The following is an 18,796-nucleotide window of genomic DNA, read 5'->3' as shown; positions in this document are numbered from 1 at the left end:
CGAGCAATGCTTGAGTTCATTTGTTCCCAGGCATATAGAAATCAGTACACTGGCAATTGGGGGCTGGCTGAGGTGCCTTGGAGAAGCTGTGAGAAGTGACTTTCTGCTGTTTGAGAGAGTCATAGTTCAAAGAAGCCCTTTCTTCCCAATTGCAGGCAGATTAAATTCAGAGGGTGTAAAGAGGGATCTAGGATCATCTTGTAATAGTGACCCAGCTATTGTCCCCAGATATTGAGGGTAATCATCCTCCTGCAGTTTTTACCCACTTGATCCACAGTACCACAGAGAGAACTCGGTAAGGAGAGAGGCACAGAGACTTTTCCTTGAGAAGCTACTTAAGAACTAAACAAGTTTCCTGTCACTATACATGGTAGGAAATTGCAGTCAATTAGGCTATTTGTGTGCTTGAAGTTAAGCATATGTTTAAATGCTTTTTCTGTATCATGTGTATTAAACCCAGGACAAACAACTACAAAAGGGGGGGTTGTAATTAGTCCCAGGGGATTAAAAGGCCCCTCCCTATCCACTGAGGAGAGAGAACCAGGGGGCAATAGGGTTCAGCTGGAAAAGGGGTTGCTAGGGAACCAATTAGGTTCAGCTGACTCCAACTACTTGGGACCTTTTTAAACCCTCCCCTGGGTGGTAGGAGGGGGAGAGTGAGAGGTGTGGGGAAGCTGCTAATAGGCTGTTTGCAGCAAGACACCAGACCTTCCCAGTAGGGAGGCTACACTTGCTCCCCAAAAGGGAAGGAAAACAAGCACAAGGGACTGACTGAGGAGATGAGTAGCAGGACCCCATGCCACCTGTAAGGATTTGCCTTGCCCCAATCCTGAGTCTCCAAGGCTAAAAAGGACTGAGCCTACTGAGACAAACAAGGTATTTTGCCACACATGGCCTGAGTTATCAGTATCTGGCAGTACTGAGCCCTGTGTATGTGTGTGCGCGAGGAGGGGTGGGGGGGTGCTCCTACTTAAACTTACACTTTCTTATACCCAGCTGCTTGTAGTTTTACCTAGTAGATACCGCTATTGAAGTACCTCTGTGCATACATCCTTTAGATCCAGTTCTGCTATTTTACACTCATTTATCAACATACACCACTTCAGACCTCACCCCTGAATCTGGACTGTTACTTGTAGTTGCTAGTAGGCCAAACACATCCCTAGTGTGGATCCACTGAAATCTAATACTTTGTTTCTTTGTTTAATAATTGTTTACAATTTGAAATAAATTTTGAATTTAAAGGTTCAAAAATTTTTTTGGCTTGACTTTTAGGTATAATTGTTCTAACAAATGTTAACACCACAACTACATATGCACAAACATTTGGTATACTTGTTTTTAACATTTACACATGGTACAAACTGCTAGAATTAGATTGTAGATATAATAATAATGGACTTGTTTTTTTACGTACACTGTCAATCTGTATATCTGTCCTTCTATTTAATAGATTTTAAGGTCAGAAGGCACCATCTCCCTTGAGATACAATACGGGCCATACAGTGTAGCATTTCCAAGTGCACCTAAGTGACTTAAGAGCGCAAATATCATTGATTTTCAATGGAGAGTTGGTATGCTGTTCCAGTAGTTAATTGCCATCACTATCTAAGCTTTACTGAGTTCAATTTCCAGCCATTTTCTCTTGTTATGCCTTTGTCTGCTAGATTAAAGAGCCCTCTACTATCAGAAATCTTCTCCCTATGTAGGTAATTGTGAACCCTGATCAAGATGCCTCTTAACCTTTTTAATAGCTAATTAGAGTGAGCTCCTTTAGTCTCCCATTGTTATTGGAAGGCATGTTTTTCAGACTGCAAGTCATTCTTTCAGCTCTTTGCTAAACCCTCTCCAGTTTTCCAACATCTTTTTAAACGTGTGGATGCGAGAGCTGGACATGGTATTCAAACGCAGGTCTCAACAGTGCCATATATGTATAGAGAGGTAATGACACCTACTCACTCCTTCTTGACACATCCAAGGACCATGTTAGTGAGGGGTGTTGTTGTTGCTTTTGTTTTGCCACTGCATCATCCTGGGACCTAATGTTCAGTTGATACTTATGCCACACATATCACCAGGCTATCTGAGCACTTGGCAAAGTTACAAACCTAACATGGGCCCACGCATCTGAGATAAAGGGTGTTCCCCTTTGGTTTCTCTGCTTCCTCTCTGAGGTGAGGCACAGGCCGTTTTGATCAAGTAAACATCTACAATTTAAGCTATAGATATAAAACTTAAATCCACATAAGGGATCCAGTCTTTAATATTTTTGGGCCCCCAGATCACACTTTTGGGTGCTTTAAGTGGCCAAATATCAATTTTGGCTGCCCACGTGTAGATCTGAGTACTCAAATGCAGGCTTTGGATTCTACTATGCCACCTGTGTTTGAAAATTAGGTCCTTACACAATGTCTTTTATTGAAAAGAAATTTTAAAGTTTCATCACTGACATGGAATCAGCCAGCAAAGAAAATTTTAAATATCTTTCTGAATTCCATGCTGTTTTTTGCCCTTGGGTGTGTGTGAGAGAGAGAGGGCTGCAATTAGCAGTATTAAATCAGCCAAGGCTCTGGCCTTTCCTTTTTTGGCCTCGGTGGAGCCACAGCCATGTACATAGTCTGGAAATCTGGCCCATTGTCTCTCTTTAACACCCCACCAGACAATCTGTCTGGCTAGCAATCTGGTGATTGCTATGATGGATTGTCTTTCAAGCAGCTACAATTTGGTTTTAAGTGCAGATTGCTGTCCGCTAAAAGTGAGTTCAGATAACAAGCTCAATTGGGTCAGTATTCCAAGATGGTCCTAGACTGAGGTTAAACAATAAAATCAGTGATCTATTTATTAAGCCGCTCATTTTCACCAAGATGCTGCTTTCAGAAGTAGGTATGGTATTAAGTCAGAAATCTTTGCTACGTTGTTTGGATCAGTCCTTGGGTAAGAGGGCTTTGTTAATTTTATTGTACAATATAGGCCACTGTATTGTCTAAATGACTCTAATCAATAATGCACAGACAAGGCTGTTGATGGATTGGCCATATTACAGGATATAAGAATAGTTTCATTAAATTATGCCATACAGTTTGGCAATTGTATCTTGTATTAGTTAATGCATATTTCCAATTTTATCTGTATTGCCTGGAAAATAAGCATGAATTTTGACAGTGACCCACTACTGCCACATTGAATGTATCCATGATTTATTATTACAGCATAATTTCCTCAGTCTGTACTTATTAATGAAAGGCAATGATGGAAAATGAAGCATGTTGCTTTTCTGATGTCTAGCAAAAAGGCATGTAAGGTCAAAGTTACTGTATTTATCACATTGTTGAACCATTTCAACAGTCATCTTTCACCTCTCCATACAACTGGAAATCGCTTGAGGTCTCTCCAGCTGGTATTTGTTTTGTATTGGCACTTAACCTTTGTGTGCATAAGGATTTTTTTTTCTAAGCATGTCTCCTTTTTCAGTTTGAAATCTTTGCTCACTGGAATTTGTCTTCATCGTTCAAAAACTACCTGTTTGTCAGTACCAGGCACAGAGATTCTCAGGGATTCTCAAGATACAGAAGCCATAGAAGATTATGCTACTGTATTATATACCCCATGGAATTCCGCCTCCAGCATTCCACTCTTGCCTCATCCATTGCCTTTCCAATCTTGTGCAGTGGATCAAGCCATGCCTCCCATATGGCCATAAATATCTGGGTTTGGTTCTCTGTAAAGTGCCTAGCATCGTTCAGGCACAATATAAATAATAATAATAAAAAAAAGATGATTAGGTCAAAAGATTCTACAAGCTTCCAATGAAGTCCCCATGCTGATAGAAGACCCTTTCAGTGCTGTCGGACAGAGCCTCTTCTTGAGTCATGACAACCTGAGAGAGCTTTAAAGAAAAATGCCATCAAAGCAAAATAGTAGTGCCTGATGGCATCACGGAAAAGGGATTATACTCCAGCAGATTAAGCACACTCTCAAATTCTAATTGCAGAGCAAGTCACTTAACCTCACTGTGTTTTAGTTTCACCCAGTGTAAAAAGGGAATAATAATACCTTCAGTACCTCCATGTACCCCCACAGGAATTGTGTGAGGAAGGCTAATTAGATAATGTTCGCACAGTGCTTGGAAATGTAAAAGTGCTCTACAGCTGCTAATAGTCCTGATGATTCTGCTGCCCTCATCTATAGTAAATACTGAAAGAGGTCCTTAAGGCAGAAGGCCAGTTTAGATGCCAGAAGACCTGATCACCAAAGATCAGTAATAGAAAAAACAAACAAACCCAGCTACAAAGCATTGAACATAAAAAGCTGCCTTATCAAGGCCAACAATCTGTTTGTTATGTGGAATATATTTCTAACAATATTTGCACACAGTGATTATTCTTAAAAACTATCCTATTGCCCTAGGTAACTAAATAATGTGACATCTTTATTTGCAATGTTCTATAAGTTTTTTCTTATACTAATTATGTTGTATAGTGTATTCTAACATAACCTCATCTATTTAACTCAGGCAAAAATGGCACAATTGTAAGGGCTTCCAGTATACTTTTAGTAATGCACTCAATCTTGCAGCATGGGAAATGGACAGGTCTCCCCAGCTGGCATAGAGCCGGGATTAGGTGGCTTTTAAGAGAAGTGCACACAGCTGTATGATAGATCTCTGTACAAAATACACTTATTTTGCTACGTTTTATAAATGTGCTCATAACTTGGCTCCCTCATATTCATTGTTTTCCTTTATCCAATGCAGACTACAACCGTTCCTTTTGCTCCAGCCAGCATATGAATTTCAAAGTGCCTAGAGCTAAAACTGGCTATGGAGGAGAGGTTTGTGGATTGTGGTTATAAAAAGCCTGAATAAATTACTTGCTTCATTAAATAGGCACCCACATTTTCTGGTTTTGATAAACTTTTAATCCTTTATTTTAAGCAGCCATGTCAGTATAAATGAACTGAAATAGCAACTCGCTGTTGCCAGCAGCGTTAGACTGAGTGTTCTCCATTATACTGCCCGTGTTGTACTGAAGTCAGCTGTTGTAAGGTTATATAAGTTACTTTCTCTTGGGACCCTCATAAGAAGAAGAAAAAAAAAAAAGCATCTCAGGTGGAGAGTGCAGAAAGCAACATTTTAAATAAATGTATACTGGGATAGATGTCAGTGCAGAAATACATAGCCAGGGTCCAATCCTATCATTCTAACTCAGGCAAATCTCCCACTGGAATCAAAGCTAGTCTTTACTTAATGAGGAATGAGTAACTGCAGAATTGGTCCACAGATTTCAATAGTATGAATCAACAATCAGTAGCATCTATTCCCACAGGACCTGTCGTGAAAAAAGTGATGTCTATCACATCACTGTTTCATTGGTTAGAAAATCTTCTTTGTATTGCTCTGTCATCTTGCTGTTCTTGACAGTCTCCATATGGCATGCACACCTGTGGTGTATCTTGTTCAGTGATCCCAGCTACCTCCCTTCTCTGCTGCTATCATTTTTAACATAGCATTGACCACCTGTTTCTGGTGGTGTTCTGCCACGCCCCACTTTCCCATGCTCTCCTCAGAGCTATGTTTCCTTCCTCGTCCTCAACCTCGCACCCTACTCTGAGCCGAGAAATAAACCAATTCGTTATCGGACACCTAAAACACTATGTTACTCAAGTACAATATGCAGTGATGGGGCTGCCTCTCAACAATGCTTTCATTAGACAGAAAGGAGAGGACTTTACAACAGCATAGTTAGCTCTGAAGTGCCACAGTGATCAGTGAATATATTTAGAAAAATAAATATCTTGAAAGCCCTGTAAATTCTCCATTCATGAATTACAAGTTCAGCCTTCAGCTGTGAAGAACTTTTAATGATGCCTTCCCCAGCCTTGTGACTCTCTTTAGGCATGTGTCTATTTTATGTACTGGGGCAGCTCTAGTGGTTTTGCTGCTGTAAGCAAACCAGCAAATGTCCCTGCCCACTAACCAAGTCACCTGAACAAAGAGATGCTGAAAGCTTTGCTCCTCCTAATATTCCGTTTCCTTCCTCGGACACTTTCACTGATTGTAGAATAGCGCGAGCCCTGCCCTACACATATGCTGTATATAAATTACAATCACATGGGTAGGTTTCACACCATCTTGTCAACTGTTGGGAATGGACCACATCCACCCTGATTGAATTGGCCTCATTAGCACTCCCCCCAACTTGGAAAGGCAACTCTCCTCTTTTCATGAACTGTATTTTTCACTCCATGCATTTGATGAAGTGGATTATAGCCCATGGAAAGCTTATGCCCAAATAAATTTGTTAGTCTGTAAAGTGCCACAAGGACTTCTCGTTGTTTTTGCAATCGAATAGGCACTATCCTTTGGTCTTTTCTGCCACCCACCTACAGTTTGGGAAGTGAACAGTAATGGGAGTTGTGTTAGAGAAAGGAACTTCCTTAGAGAGGGAAAGATGGTTTGGGGGTAAAGAAGGGGTACAGAACCTTGAATTTTTTAATAAAAAACAAATCAAAGGATTGTTATTAACCATCACACTCAGAAACAAGGGTTTCAGCGCTTTGGGTCACATTGTGCCCTGCTGCTCCCAGGAGCCCAAAACAGGAAGGCAGTGGAAGATTCAAGGAGTCCTTTTTAGTTCTCTGCCTCAGTAGGGCCCATCCATGTCCCTATACTATAGTGGAGTGCAAGACATGGGCAAGGAGACAGCAAAGAGGTAGAACCATGCTCACCCCTCTACATTGGCTAGCAGAACTGGAAGAGTTATGCTACACCCTCCAAAGGGGTATGGCATTGGGAGCTCTGTCCCTGTGTGCTGGGGAGCTTGAGGACATAGCCTGTCTCCTCCCTGAGATGGAATGTCTCTAGGGGCTCCTGTTGGGAGGAGCAGCTCCATGCCACCCTATCAGAGAACTGTGCCTCAATTCAGCTTTAGTGTTCAGCTTTCTTCCTTTAACTTTTCTTGACATTGATGTTTACTAGCAGCAATGTAAACAAAGCTTAGTGTAATGTTACATTTCTGTGCTAGTTATGGACGAGTACTATGTGATAGCTAAACAGGGCACAGGTGGGCTCTTTCCCAGAACTGGCCCTATGACACCTATGGTCCATCATTAGGTTTCCATCCAGGAGTTACAGACAGTTGAAACAAAGCAATATGTTTCTTATCTTTCTTGCCCCTTCACTACTCTTAATAAAGAACTTTCTCCTATTTTGACATATGCATGTACTGACATGTCTTCAGTTTGCTATCCCATCCAGGGGAAGATCGCACATCTCTGTTTTGAAGCTGGCACCTGGTTACTGTGACAGCTGAGAACAGAATAATGTAGAGTCCCCTTGTTTCTGAGTGTGATGGTTAATAACAATCCTTTGATTTGTTTTTTATTAAAAAATTCAAGGTTCTGTACCCCTTCTTTACCCCCAAACCATCTTTCCCTCTGCTCTCCTAGAGCAGCATTCTTTGCAAAATGTCTCTAAATTGTCCCATTGGTACATACCCTGAGTTATCTACCCAATTGCAACCAGAATTTAATCAACAAGGGCCGGATATTGGCCACTATTTCAGAGGCCCAAGGGGATGGAAAGCTGGCTTAGAGCCAGCAGGAGAGTTAACATGAAACCAGCTCGCCCCGCTTCTGCTCATGGAGTTCTGAGCTTTCCAGTGACCTACTTAGTTGGAAGGAGATGTGACCAGAGTGTGCTGCCCTCCAGTGATCCTAGTTTGGGCTTCCTGTGCTAGCTCTTGGGAGGGGGAGTTAGAGCAGCCCTGAGGCTCTAAGCACTTAGGCTCTGTGTTGGTGGAATGGATTTTGCCTATGATGCCTGACTTATGTGGCTTTTGGATATGGTCTTGTGGAAATGCTCTGCCATGAGGGGATGAGGAGAAATTTACTCCAGTGTATACAGTACCTGCAAACTCTGGGATTTACCTTCTGAGTTGTCCTGAAAGCATCTGAAACAGTTCATATTTTTTGGTCAAGTTATCAGCTCTCTGATAAAAGGGGTTTGTAATGGGAAACAGTGACTGTCTTAAATTTATAATTGTCATGCAATGCTATAATATTTGGCAACTGTAATACACCAAATAGTCTGTGCCTTGAAAATCAGGGTTTCCCATTGAGCATGAAATTCCTTCTAGCTTCTTTTATCAGTTTACCTAGCAAGTAGAATTTTACTCATTCGCTAAGGAAACTATACAAAAAAAGGAAATATAAATGTTGTTATATTAAGTGCTCAGAAAGGAAGTATCCGAAAGAGTAATGTTTTTCGGACAGGGTCAGATCCTGAAAACTCAATATAGACAGACAACTTCCCTACCACAGAGTCATTTGACATACATTCTTTCTCAATTATAGAGGCCACTTAAGACTCATTCATCACCTAGTATTGCAAAATATGAAATACTCATCAGTATAATCTCAGGTAAAATTACAATCCTAACCTTCAGTATAGAGAATTACATCCCAGTGGATGGCACAGCAGTTCCCAAATGCTTTTTCTGTTGTGGGATGGCACCTTGGCTTCTAGTTTATAATATTTGGAAGAGCTGTACTCCAGCATTGTACCTAATATTGGCTAGAGGTAATAGAAGTGAAAACCAAACATGATGATGTGATAAGTCACTTGCTCCAATGTTTCTTTGAATACATCGATCACTTCATTTATTTTAAAACTCAGGAGCTGTAGAGAAGAGTTCTAAACATGGTGCAGAAGATAAGACCCAGAATATTATTACTGCTATGAAGGAAAGAATGAAGATTAGGGAGAGAAATAGACCAGAGGTATTTGAAGTGATCCAGGAAATGTTCCAGATTTCCAAAGAAGATTTTGTGCAATACACAAAGGCAGCAAAACAGAGTGTGTTGGATGGGACATCCAAGTGGTCAGCAAAAATAACCATCAGAGGTGAGAGATTTTTTTTTCATATTGAAAAGTTCTCTAGTTGAAAGAAGCTCTTTCATCCCCAGTCCTATTGCTACAAGTTAGTGTTCATAGACTCTAAAATGAAATTCCGTGTTTAAATTTTATCTCAGGGTATCTATAAATGATTGGTTCAATAACCTCTTAACTGGAAGCTTGAGTGATAGTCATGGCAAATCCTTTACTCTGAATAGACGGTGTCAGTAAAATAAATGTATATTTCCTTCAGACATAAATAACTCCTTCTATTTTAGGATGGGAAGATAACTAACTGTTCTTTTTTCATCTGTTCTGCCTCCTATCAGCACCTCCTGTGCTTGAGATTTTGCTAGTATTGATCAATTTCAAGGGTTATAGTTGATCTCCTAGATGTGTTTTTAATGACTGAAATGTGAAGAAACTAACAATTCCAACTCCTTTGGTATGAGAGTCCCCATCCATTTTTTGTTTGAGTTAGATTGTGTTCCAGTTAAAAGATATTTATCTAACACATCTGCTCAAAACTGTTAACTGTTCTTCACCTTTGAATTTGGACAGCTTCTCACAAAGATTCCCATTTTGTGTTAAAGCTCAGGAATTTATTGCTTATATCTTTTAGTTTCTGAATTCAAATGTCAGCACAGGAAACTTAAATATAAGTGGTTGCACAAACTGACCACCTTGCATATGGTACTACTGCATGAAATAACTTCACTACAAGTGTAAAGAATTAAAAACTAGTGATGTGAAACATTAAATGCCCTTGAATTTGATTAGATTGAACATTAATTTAATTTAACTTTAATGTCATTAAAACTAATCCATTTTCTGATTTTAAAAGTGAATTATGCATTGCCTTCTTCTCCAGGATTTTGATGTACTGTCATAGGAGATCAGAAGATAAGCTTTAAAACCCCTTCCAGCTTTCACCACTCACTTGTGAATACAATAAAAGAAAACAAGTTTTGCTTTCTGTTAAGCATTAATGCATGTGTTAGTGAACAGGTATAATTTTTTTTTTTTTTTTACCCATTGATCAACTTGCAGACTTCTGTGCTTAATTTTGTCCCATGTGATCGATGTTCTTTACACGCAATATGGTGGGTTTTTCTAATGTAGTTCACAATATACCTTCAATAGTATTCTGATCACATATTGTATTTTTTCAGTGGATCAAAGATCCAAACACATGCATATTCCTGTGTCTTACAGCACTGTCCTTATTACTGTTTATGCCTGTGAATTAAGTGGAACTGCACAGCCAGCATAGAGATGTGAAATTATCTTAATGTGCTACTGAGGAAATAAGTGAATCCATTCATACTTTACCCACAGTGTAGGATGATATGATACAAAAATAACTGCACCAGATGGTACAAAACTAGTTTAGCCATTAAGGGCTTGATCCTACTCTCATTGATGTCAGTGGCAAAACTCCCTATGAACTTTAATGGTGTAGAATCAGGGCCATTAGATGAATGTTCCCTAATTGACACACCAGGTCACAGAACTAGAACCCCCCAAAGGAAAAGAGAGGCACCTTTTCTTGATGGTTCCTTTCCTTGTTTGGAACTTATGTGTGAATGGAGCCCGAGAGACCTGCCTGAAGACAGCAAAGCTCTAGTCATATCTGCCTGGAGAGGACAGGATGCATCCTGACCTGGGGCCTGATCCAGAGCCCATTGCAATCAGTAGAAAGATTCTGACTTCAGAGAGCTGGGAATCAGGCCCCAGATACTAGGGAGCAGACCAGGGTGGTTAAAGGCAGCCAGGAGAATACTGAGGTGGGATGAGGAGAGACAGAGGTTAAGTGGTCCAGGCTGGGAGGAGAAAGTAGAAGCTAGGCAGAAATGCAGGAGGAGGCTTACTGAGCCAGAAAAGTGGACAACAAACCTTTTTTAGATATCTTGCTTCTGCTGGGTCGCTGGAACTGCAGCACAGCCCTCTGTGTATACAGCTGTGGCTTTGCACATCCACTATACAGAGACTCACATTATACAAATGTTTGTGGAAGGGTAACAGCATTATTCTCATGATATTGTTGTTTTCTTATTGTTTTTGTTGTGGAACCTAAGATTCTCACTCATGGACATGCACTACATCCTGCTAGGCATCCTACAAACCCATAACAATGTTTTACACTTGTATAGCACCTTCCATCTCAGGATCTCAAAGAGCTTACAGCATTAATGGATTTAGCCCTACCACTCTGTGTGGTGAGAGAAACTTCTTATCCCCATTTTCAGATGGAGAAACTGAACCAAAATAGGTTAATTGGTTTGGAAAAAGAATAGCCACCTTTCCGCTCCTGCGAAGTGCAGAGGGCAGACTCAAGTGCTTCTAATAATTTGGAATAGGAAGGGTAGACATGTACCCCCACCTGGGAGTTTGTGTTTCATTACTCAGTGTTACTACAGTGTAATTCACTGTGTACCTCTTTGCAAGGAAATTATTTAGCTTCAGTCCCAAGCCACAGAACTCTGGATACCTCTTTCCCAGGTTCAACAACCTGGCATTGTCTTCTCTCCCTTCCATAAGAATGGAGTCTTGCCCTATATTCTTCTTTTGAACTGTTTTCCCCTAGCCATGCTCCAATGCACCCACAACAGGCAGGCTTGTTGAGGTATTTCAGAATCTTCTCTGTGGCTTCTGATCAGCAGCAGCATAGCAGCACCTCAAGTAAGCTGTGTATCATGTCTGCTCTGGATTTTCCATTGTTTAGTCTCATTCCATGCTACAGAGAATGCCAGCAGCATTTGCCCTTTAAAGTATGATTCTACTCGGCAAAATTACTTGGTAAAATGGTGCATTGTGTAAATCCACCTTTATTATGCCTCAGTTATTCCCTCTTCAAATTTACTCAATTTGCAAGTAAGAAGATGAATGCTGTTGTTTTCCCTACCTGCCAGCCCTAAACAATGAACCTGATTTGAGAATCCAAGAGAGTTCTTTGTGGCTCATGAATCATCACCAGAAACAAAGGCTCCCCTCTGATACGCAGTCCAAATCCTCCCCTCAGTGACTGCTGTGTAGCCCCATTACCCTCAGTTTATGCTCTTAGGTTTACCTGTGCAAGTCTCTTACGTTCAGTGTGATTGCACAGGTCTAACTGAGGACAGAAGTGGGTTACACAGGTGACCCTGTATCAGAGGGGTAGCAGTGTTAGTCTGTATCCACAAAAACAATGAGGAGTCTGGTGGCACCTTAAAAATTAACAGATTTATTTGGGCATAAGCTTTTGTGGGTAAAAACCCTACTTCTTCAGATGAAGGTGACCCTGAAACTGGAATTTAGTTCATTCCAGGGGAGATTTTCCAAAGGCACCCTGGCATGTGACTTCTTTGACAGTCAGTGGGAGTTGGGTGCCCGCTTGCCATTTGTGACTTTGAAAAGTGCCCTTTCTGCTAACAGTGAAGTGCCTAGCAGAAGCAAATGCAGTTGAATCCCCAGAGCTGTGGTGTTCTACAGGGCTGACAGTAATGAAAACTTACTTTTTTTCATAAGTCAGCAGATTTGACTCTGAACACACACAGGGAGCAGATCTGCTGGCTCAGAAAGTGCCATTTTTATACAGTCACTTTTCTGAGTACACTGAGCTTCATTATCCCATGGGATTGACAGCAGGATATGTTAACCAAATTGTACCATCAAGATATTTTAAACAAAGTGGTCAAAATAATAAAACAAATCTCTGCTGATGTTAGCAGCCATGACAAGTTTTTCAGCTGCAGGTTATTCTGTTTTTTGACAATTTTGCATTCAAATGAGAGGTTTCCAGTGTTTATGAATTATGAGGGAAAAGCGAGTGATATGTATTTATATTTACTGCAGAGTCTATATACATTAGCCATCATAAACTCTGAAATGTTTACACAGCTCATGGAGAGACAAGGTGGGTGAGGTAATATCTTCTGTTGGTGAAAGACAAGCTTTTGAGTACACAGAAGCAGAATACTGTGTAGTTTGAAACTTGTCTTTTCCACCAACAAAAGTTGATCCAATAAAAGATTACCTCATCCACCTTGTCACTCTAATATCCTGGGACTAATATGGCTACAACATACATGGCTAATGACAGTTACAGTTAATTTCCTTGAATGCAGTCTCTCCATTGTGACTGAAGGCTTTTGACTGGCTGAGTATTGTATATAGTATTACACTATTTTAGTCCCAAGTATGCCAAGGAGGACCGATAGGGTGAAGTGCTCATTAAGGATATCCATGTTTAGTTCCAAAACTCATGACAAAAGTTCTGCCAGTACAAGCAAAACTCCTTTCTTAGCTTTGAAAGCTTTTCCTACTGTGCAGGGAATCATAAGACTTGAACTTGAATTAGACTGTAACATTACATTGCTTACAGTGCAGTGTTGCAGAAAATACATGGCTTGTATCATACACACTGTATAGTAGATAAACTCTGCAGTTAATCTTTAGATTATTGCACATTAGCTAGATTCATAGATTTTTATGGGCAAAAGGGGTCATTATGATCATCTAGTTTAACCTTCTGCATAACAGAGGCCATGGAACACACCCAATAATTTCTGCATCAAGTCCCCAGCTAACAGAAGTTAAAATGATATTCTCTTCAGCACTCCTTTGTTTCCTATTAGCCTTTCTTTTCAAGACTCCCTATACTGTGTGTGTTTTTTTTTTTTTGTTTGTTTGTTTTTTTTGGGGGGGGGGTTGCATGTGGTCCTTAGCAATGAAAGCTTCAGGGTAAAACCTGTTTGTTTCATTTTTGTTGCAGTGGTTTGTGCTCAGGGTTTACAAGCTAAGGATAAAACAGGCTCAAGTGATCCATACGTTACAGTACAAGTTGGCAAAACCAAACGGAGAACTAAAACTATCTTTGGAAACTTGAATCCAGTATGGGATGAAAAATTTTATTTGTGAGTATAAAAGATGCAACAGTTTTTTGGCTAACTTTGTGACATGCTATTGAGTGAGATTATTTCGTCTGTCAAGATTTGTTGTACCCATCACACACTTCTATAATGCATTAATTAGCAAATCTTTGGTTGGAATGACAACATAGATACTGAAATCTTGGTTATGTTATGACTCCCTCATGTGGGGATGAGCAACCCAAAGTCAAGTCTAATGGTGAACTGATCAGTTTTGTTTATTGAACTGGGGCAAATTAATTAAAATAATTATAGCCATTGTGATAGTAAATTCTTCTTAATTTTCTTTTAAACACCTATTTTCCTGTGCAATGTACAGCAAAAAGAGACCTCATTTTTGAAAGAATGCCATTTAGGAGTAGATTTTTCGAAGGCACAGGTGGCAGGTAGGTGCCTAACTCTCAGTGCTAGTCAATAGGAGTTAGGAGCCTGACCACTATTTTTGCCTTTGAAAGTCTTGCCTTTAATGCCTTGCTGAGTGAGAATCAATTCAACATAAGGAACAAGGGACCCAAAAGGAGGTCATGAGGTGTGTCTGAAAAACTTGGTCTTGCCAAGGAAAACATTACCATATGCTTATACTGGGCATTCCCCTGGCAGCTGATGGGAAACTGTCTTCGCACTGGCTTGCAGGGAAGGGTCATCATCACATGTGTACTTTGTCACAAACAACTAAAGAGACCAGTTTCAAACTTGAAGTACTTAAGCTAAGGGATCCAGTCTAAATGAGTGCTTAGGTATCCATGTACCTGTTCTATTACCAACTGGAACTCTTAAATGTAGAAATGGCTGCCCTAAATTAGGTAGTAACATTTCAATACTGGACCCAGATATTGTAGGTAGCTGATAAGGGAATGGATTTTAGTGTGTGAAGACAAGAATCTATGTGCAGTTTGGGATGGTTTGAAAATATTACTATGCATTATACTTAGTATATCAGCACAGAAGTTTCTTGGTTTGTGCTCTGGATATACAGATAAAGAAGAGCTAAGCTGGGAAAATCCATTAAAACAAATTCCTTTTTAATAATGATACTCTAATGAAATGTGTTTAAATGTTGTTTAGATAACTATATATATAATATTACATTGCCTTTATATTTGTTGGTGTCACCTCATTCATCAATATGATGTATATGGAAAGTATATTCCTGTAACGGCCAGTGTTTGTGTGTGTGTGTTTGGATAAGGCAGCAGGCATTAGACTAATATGTTATAATAAAAATATTAAAATACCAGAATCAAACCCTATCAGCAAAAAAGTTTTACTGTGCATAGAAAAAGCCCCTTTGACTAGAACTGCTTATTACCTAATTTCAAAACTTCCTTTCCTTGCAAATCAATTTCTAAAATCTGCCTGTGGTCATATACTTTGTCTGTGGTTTTTAATTTTTCCTGAGCTATTACCATGTGTTTCACAGACTTCAGAGAGAGAAATCTCTTCTTGGCTTATCTTTCATTAACACAGTGCAAACTAGTCTGATTTTTGTTTAGTATTCAAAAGTTTATTTATAGTTCAATATTAGACCTCAAACTTTGGCTGTGTATAACCTGTGCCTGGTTTTACACTACCTTTATGGCCTTCCATCCTGTAATCCTAGGTTCACCCAGAGAATTGGTGAGTTTCCAGCATGAGTTAGAGCAGCCTCAGGGCTACTCTACCTTAAGCCTGACTGCCCCAAACCCAACCGGTGTTTCCTGCAGCTAGGTATCGCCAGGGTTTGAGATGTCATGGCCATACCTCCTTTCCTTGGCTATGCCACCCCCACTGGGGGTCAGGAGAAGGGGTGGGCTGTAACCACTATAGCTTTGTTACACATCCCAAGGACTCCCTCACATTGGGGGGAATCTTTCACCAGCCAGTTAAGCCAGCTGTGCTGGATGCTGCAGTTTTCTGGCAATGACATCAGTCTGAGTATAGGACCACTTAGTACAATGTATTACCTGTTAGTGTCTAGTAAGGAGTATATCTGTATCTTTCCATTTTTCAGCAGGATTGCTATATGCCACAGTATGATACAATGTACTTAATTATTATTGTCAAAGGCAATTGAGGATTCTGAAAAGTAAATCAAATCTCTGACTTACTTTAGAAAATATAACTGAAAGAGAAATTTATTTCAGGCAAGGTTTTGTTTTTATGATAGTTTTAATATATTCTAGTCAGGCCTGGTGTTACGTTATTATTTGATATTAGCAGATTTTTGTTACATGTAGATGAAAAACATTAAGATAGTATTTGCTCTTGTGACATTTGTTACTCTTTCCATATTTTCATAATTTACTAACACTTTATATAACCACATAATATTAGCATTTCTGCAGAAAATACATCCAAATTGAAGCAAATTATAATAATTTAAAGATCCAGTTTTGAGTTATATCTGTCCATTACCTCTGTTAAGAATGTCATTCAAAACATGACAATAACAAGTATAATGTTATCTGGTGAACCTCCATGTACAGTGGTGATACACATTATCTTCTTTATTATGAGAGAACCTCAGAACATTTATCAGTAACACCACAGAATTCTGCAAACCACTCAGGATATTGCAAATACTTGACACTGTATTATACCAGTGTTTAATCTGTGCCCTTCCTCTTGCCCCCCCCCCCCCCCACATTCTAGAGAAAAATAATCTCTACTGGATATTCCCTTTTTATATGTAAAATATTGGCACTATTCTTTTTTTTTTATCCAGGAATAACTTTCCTATGTGAGGTGGATAATATGGGTACCATGTGTCCATATAAAAGAGAAGCTTTATCTTCTCTAAGGTGTAAAGTTTCAGGAGACTAAAGACTACCCAAGAAATAATAAGGAGCCAAATTCCTGTGCACACAAGCTGCCAGAGCCCCTCTCCTCTGTCTTCCTTGACTAGAATCCACTTCTCTACTTGTAAGAACTAACTACAGTATTCTCCCTGTCATGGCTAGGCACCCCTTACTTGTTTATGCCCTCATTACAATATTCTAGCTATTAACTTTATACCAATTTCTCCCATAAATTAAAATACTAGAATTGAGTAATTCACAGTAGACAATTTATTCAAGAAATGTAGCCTTATTTTCTGCTCCACAGAATAGCCACGAGCAGATCAATATTTGTATTTATTCAACAAATATTGTTAATTTTTTACTTCATGGATTGATTGTGAATATTCTAAGACAGGACTTTTGTTGCTTGCTTGTGATTGGTCAGATATGTCACAGTATCGTCTTTATTCCTATTTGGATTATCAAATAAACAATTTGGCATGAATATTCTATGGATGCCCATCACTAAAGTAAATTGTTCATATGTTCATGGGAAAAGGACACAAAAAAGGTCTGAGCAGAGCTAGAATGAATTCATTTAAAACTTGAAATTAAGGCTTGCATTTTTCACCCAGCTCTAATCACTGTAAACAAGTTTGCCTGTGTAGGTTTAAGCTTTGGGCCAAAGTTGGAGTCTGTTTACTTTATTCAAATCTCTACCTCCATCCTTGGAGTGAAAATTCCTTTGTTCCCTCTTTTTTACTGTCTGCTCTCCATTCTTCATTCAGTTTGTTGAAATATGCCTTTTCACAACCTAACTGTACATCAGCCATGCTACTGTAGATTGCCTTGTGGATTTTCCAAAGCTCAAGCTGAATAGGACGACTTGTAGTGTGTGCATTTGAAAGACACTTTTATATAGTCAGTGTGATGGGTTGGATCACAGAAACCCTCTTGAGGGTGCCAACTGATGTGTCAAGACTACTTCTGCCTAGCTTTCCCTGCCAGCTTGGGACTCCAGCACCCTGTCTTGCTGAGCGAGACACTCCAGTCTGCTCCAACACATACTCAGGGTCTGAAACATGTGCCCCAAAGCTGCAGACTAACTGAAGGCAACTTAGGAAGTGTTCCTGTCTTTGACACTCTGATGCCTAACTCCCAGTGGGGTCTAAACCCCAAATAAATCCGTTTTACCCTGTATAAAGCATGTACAGGGTAAACTCATAAATTGTTCCCCCTCTATAACACTGATAGAGAGATATGCACAGCTGTTTGTCTCTCCCCCCCGCCCCAGGTATTAATACATACTTTGGGTTAATTAATAAGTAAAAAGTGATTTTATTAAATACAGAAAGTAGGATTTAAGTGGTTCCAAGTAGTAACAGACAGAACAAAGTGAATTACCAAGCAAAATAAAATAGAACACACAAGTCTATGTCTAAGAAAACTGAATACAGATAAAACCTCCCCCTTAGAGGAATTCCAGTAAACTTCCTTTTACAGACTGCCAGCAATCTCACACCCCCTGTAGTTACTGTCCTTTGTTCCAGTTTCTTTCAGGTATCCTTAGCCTCTCTTCTCCCCCCCCCCCCCTCCCAAATCTCCTTAGCCAGCTGAAGACAAAATGGAGGGATCTCCCACGGGCTTAAATAGACATTCTTATGTGGGTGGAGACCTCTCTCCTATGCAAAGTCCAGCTACAAGATGGAGTTTTGGAGTCTTATGGGCAAGTCACATGTCCATGCATGACTCAGTTTTTACAGGCAGCAGCCATTGCCCACATGGTATCTTGAATGTCTCCAGGAAGACTTCTTATGTGGTTTGGGACCTTCCAACATCCATTGTTCATTAAATGCTGCTTGATTGGGTTCTTAATTTGCACATTCCTTTCTCAAGAAGCTGACTAAATGCTTTAGAAAGGCTATTTAAGAATCAAGCCCATACACAGCCAATATTCATAACTTTGAATACAAAAATGATACATGCATACAAATAGGATTAATAGGTTCAGTAGATCATAACTTTTACAGAGATATGTTACATGGCATATATAGCATAAAATATATTCTAGTTATGTCATATAGAAATTCATAAGCATATTTCCATAAAGCCTTATGGGGTGCACCATCACAGCCAGTTGCTTATTTTATACTCCTCATTATGCCTATTTTGGCTTTCACTAGGCAACAGTATGGTATCAATAAATAGCTTCATTAGATATCGGCTATTCCCTC

At 39.7% G+C, this 18,796-nt stretch overlaps 1 protein-coding gene across 2 annotated transcripts in view; it reads left to right on the top strand.

Annotated features, from left to right (window-relative positions):
• UNC13C (unc-13 homolog C) overlaps positions 1 to 18,796 on the top strand; it is a 405,344-nt gene that overhangs the window by 136,841 nt on the left and 249,707 nt on the right. For both annotated transcript variants that reach the window (XM_048867013.2, XM_075133069.1), the window contains exons 8-9: positions 8,675 to 8,902; positions 13,647 to 13,788. In XM_048867013.2, the coding sequence (XP_048722970.1) occupies positions 8,675 to 8,902; positions 13,647 to 13,788 (370 nt within the window). The remainder of the gene's footprint in view (positions 1 to 8,674; positions 8,903 to 13,646; positions 13,789 to 18,796) is intronic.

This window comes from Caretta caretta, chromosome 10 (genome assembly GCF_965140235.1).
Source record: "Caretta caretta isolate rCarCar2 chromosome 10, rCarCar1.hap1, whole genome shotgun sequence".
Classification (NCBI taxonomy): domain Eukaryota; kingdom Metazoa; phylum Chordata; order Testudines; family Cheloniidae; genus Caretta; species Caretta caretta.
This window is presented reverse-complemented; position numbering and strand designations above follow the sequence as displayed.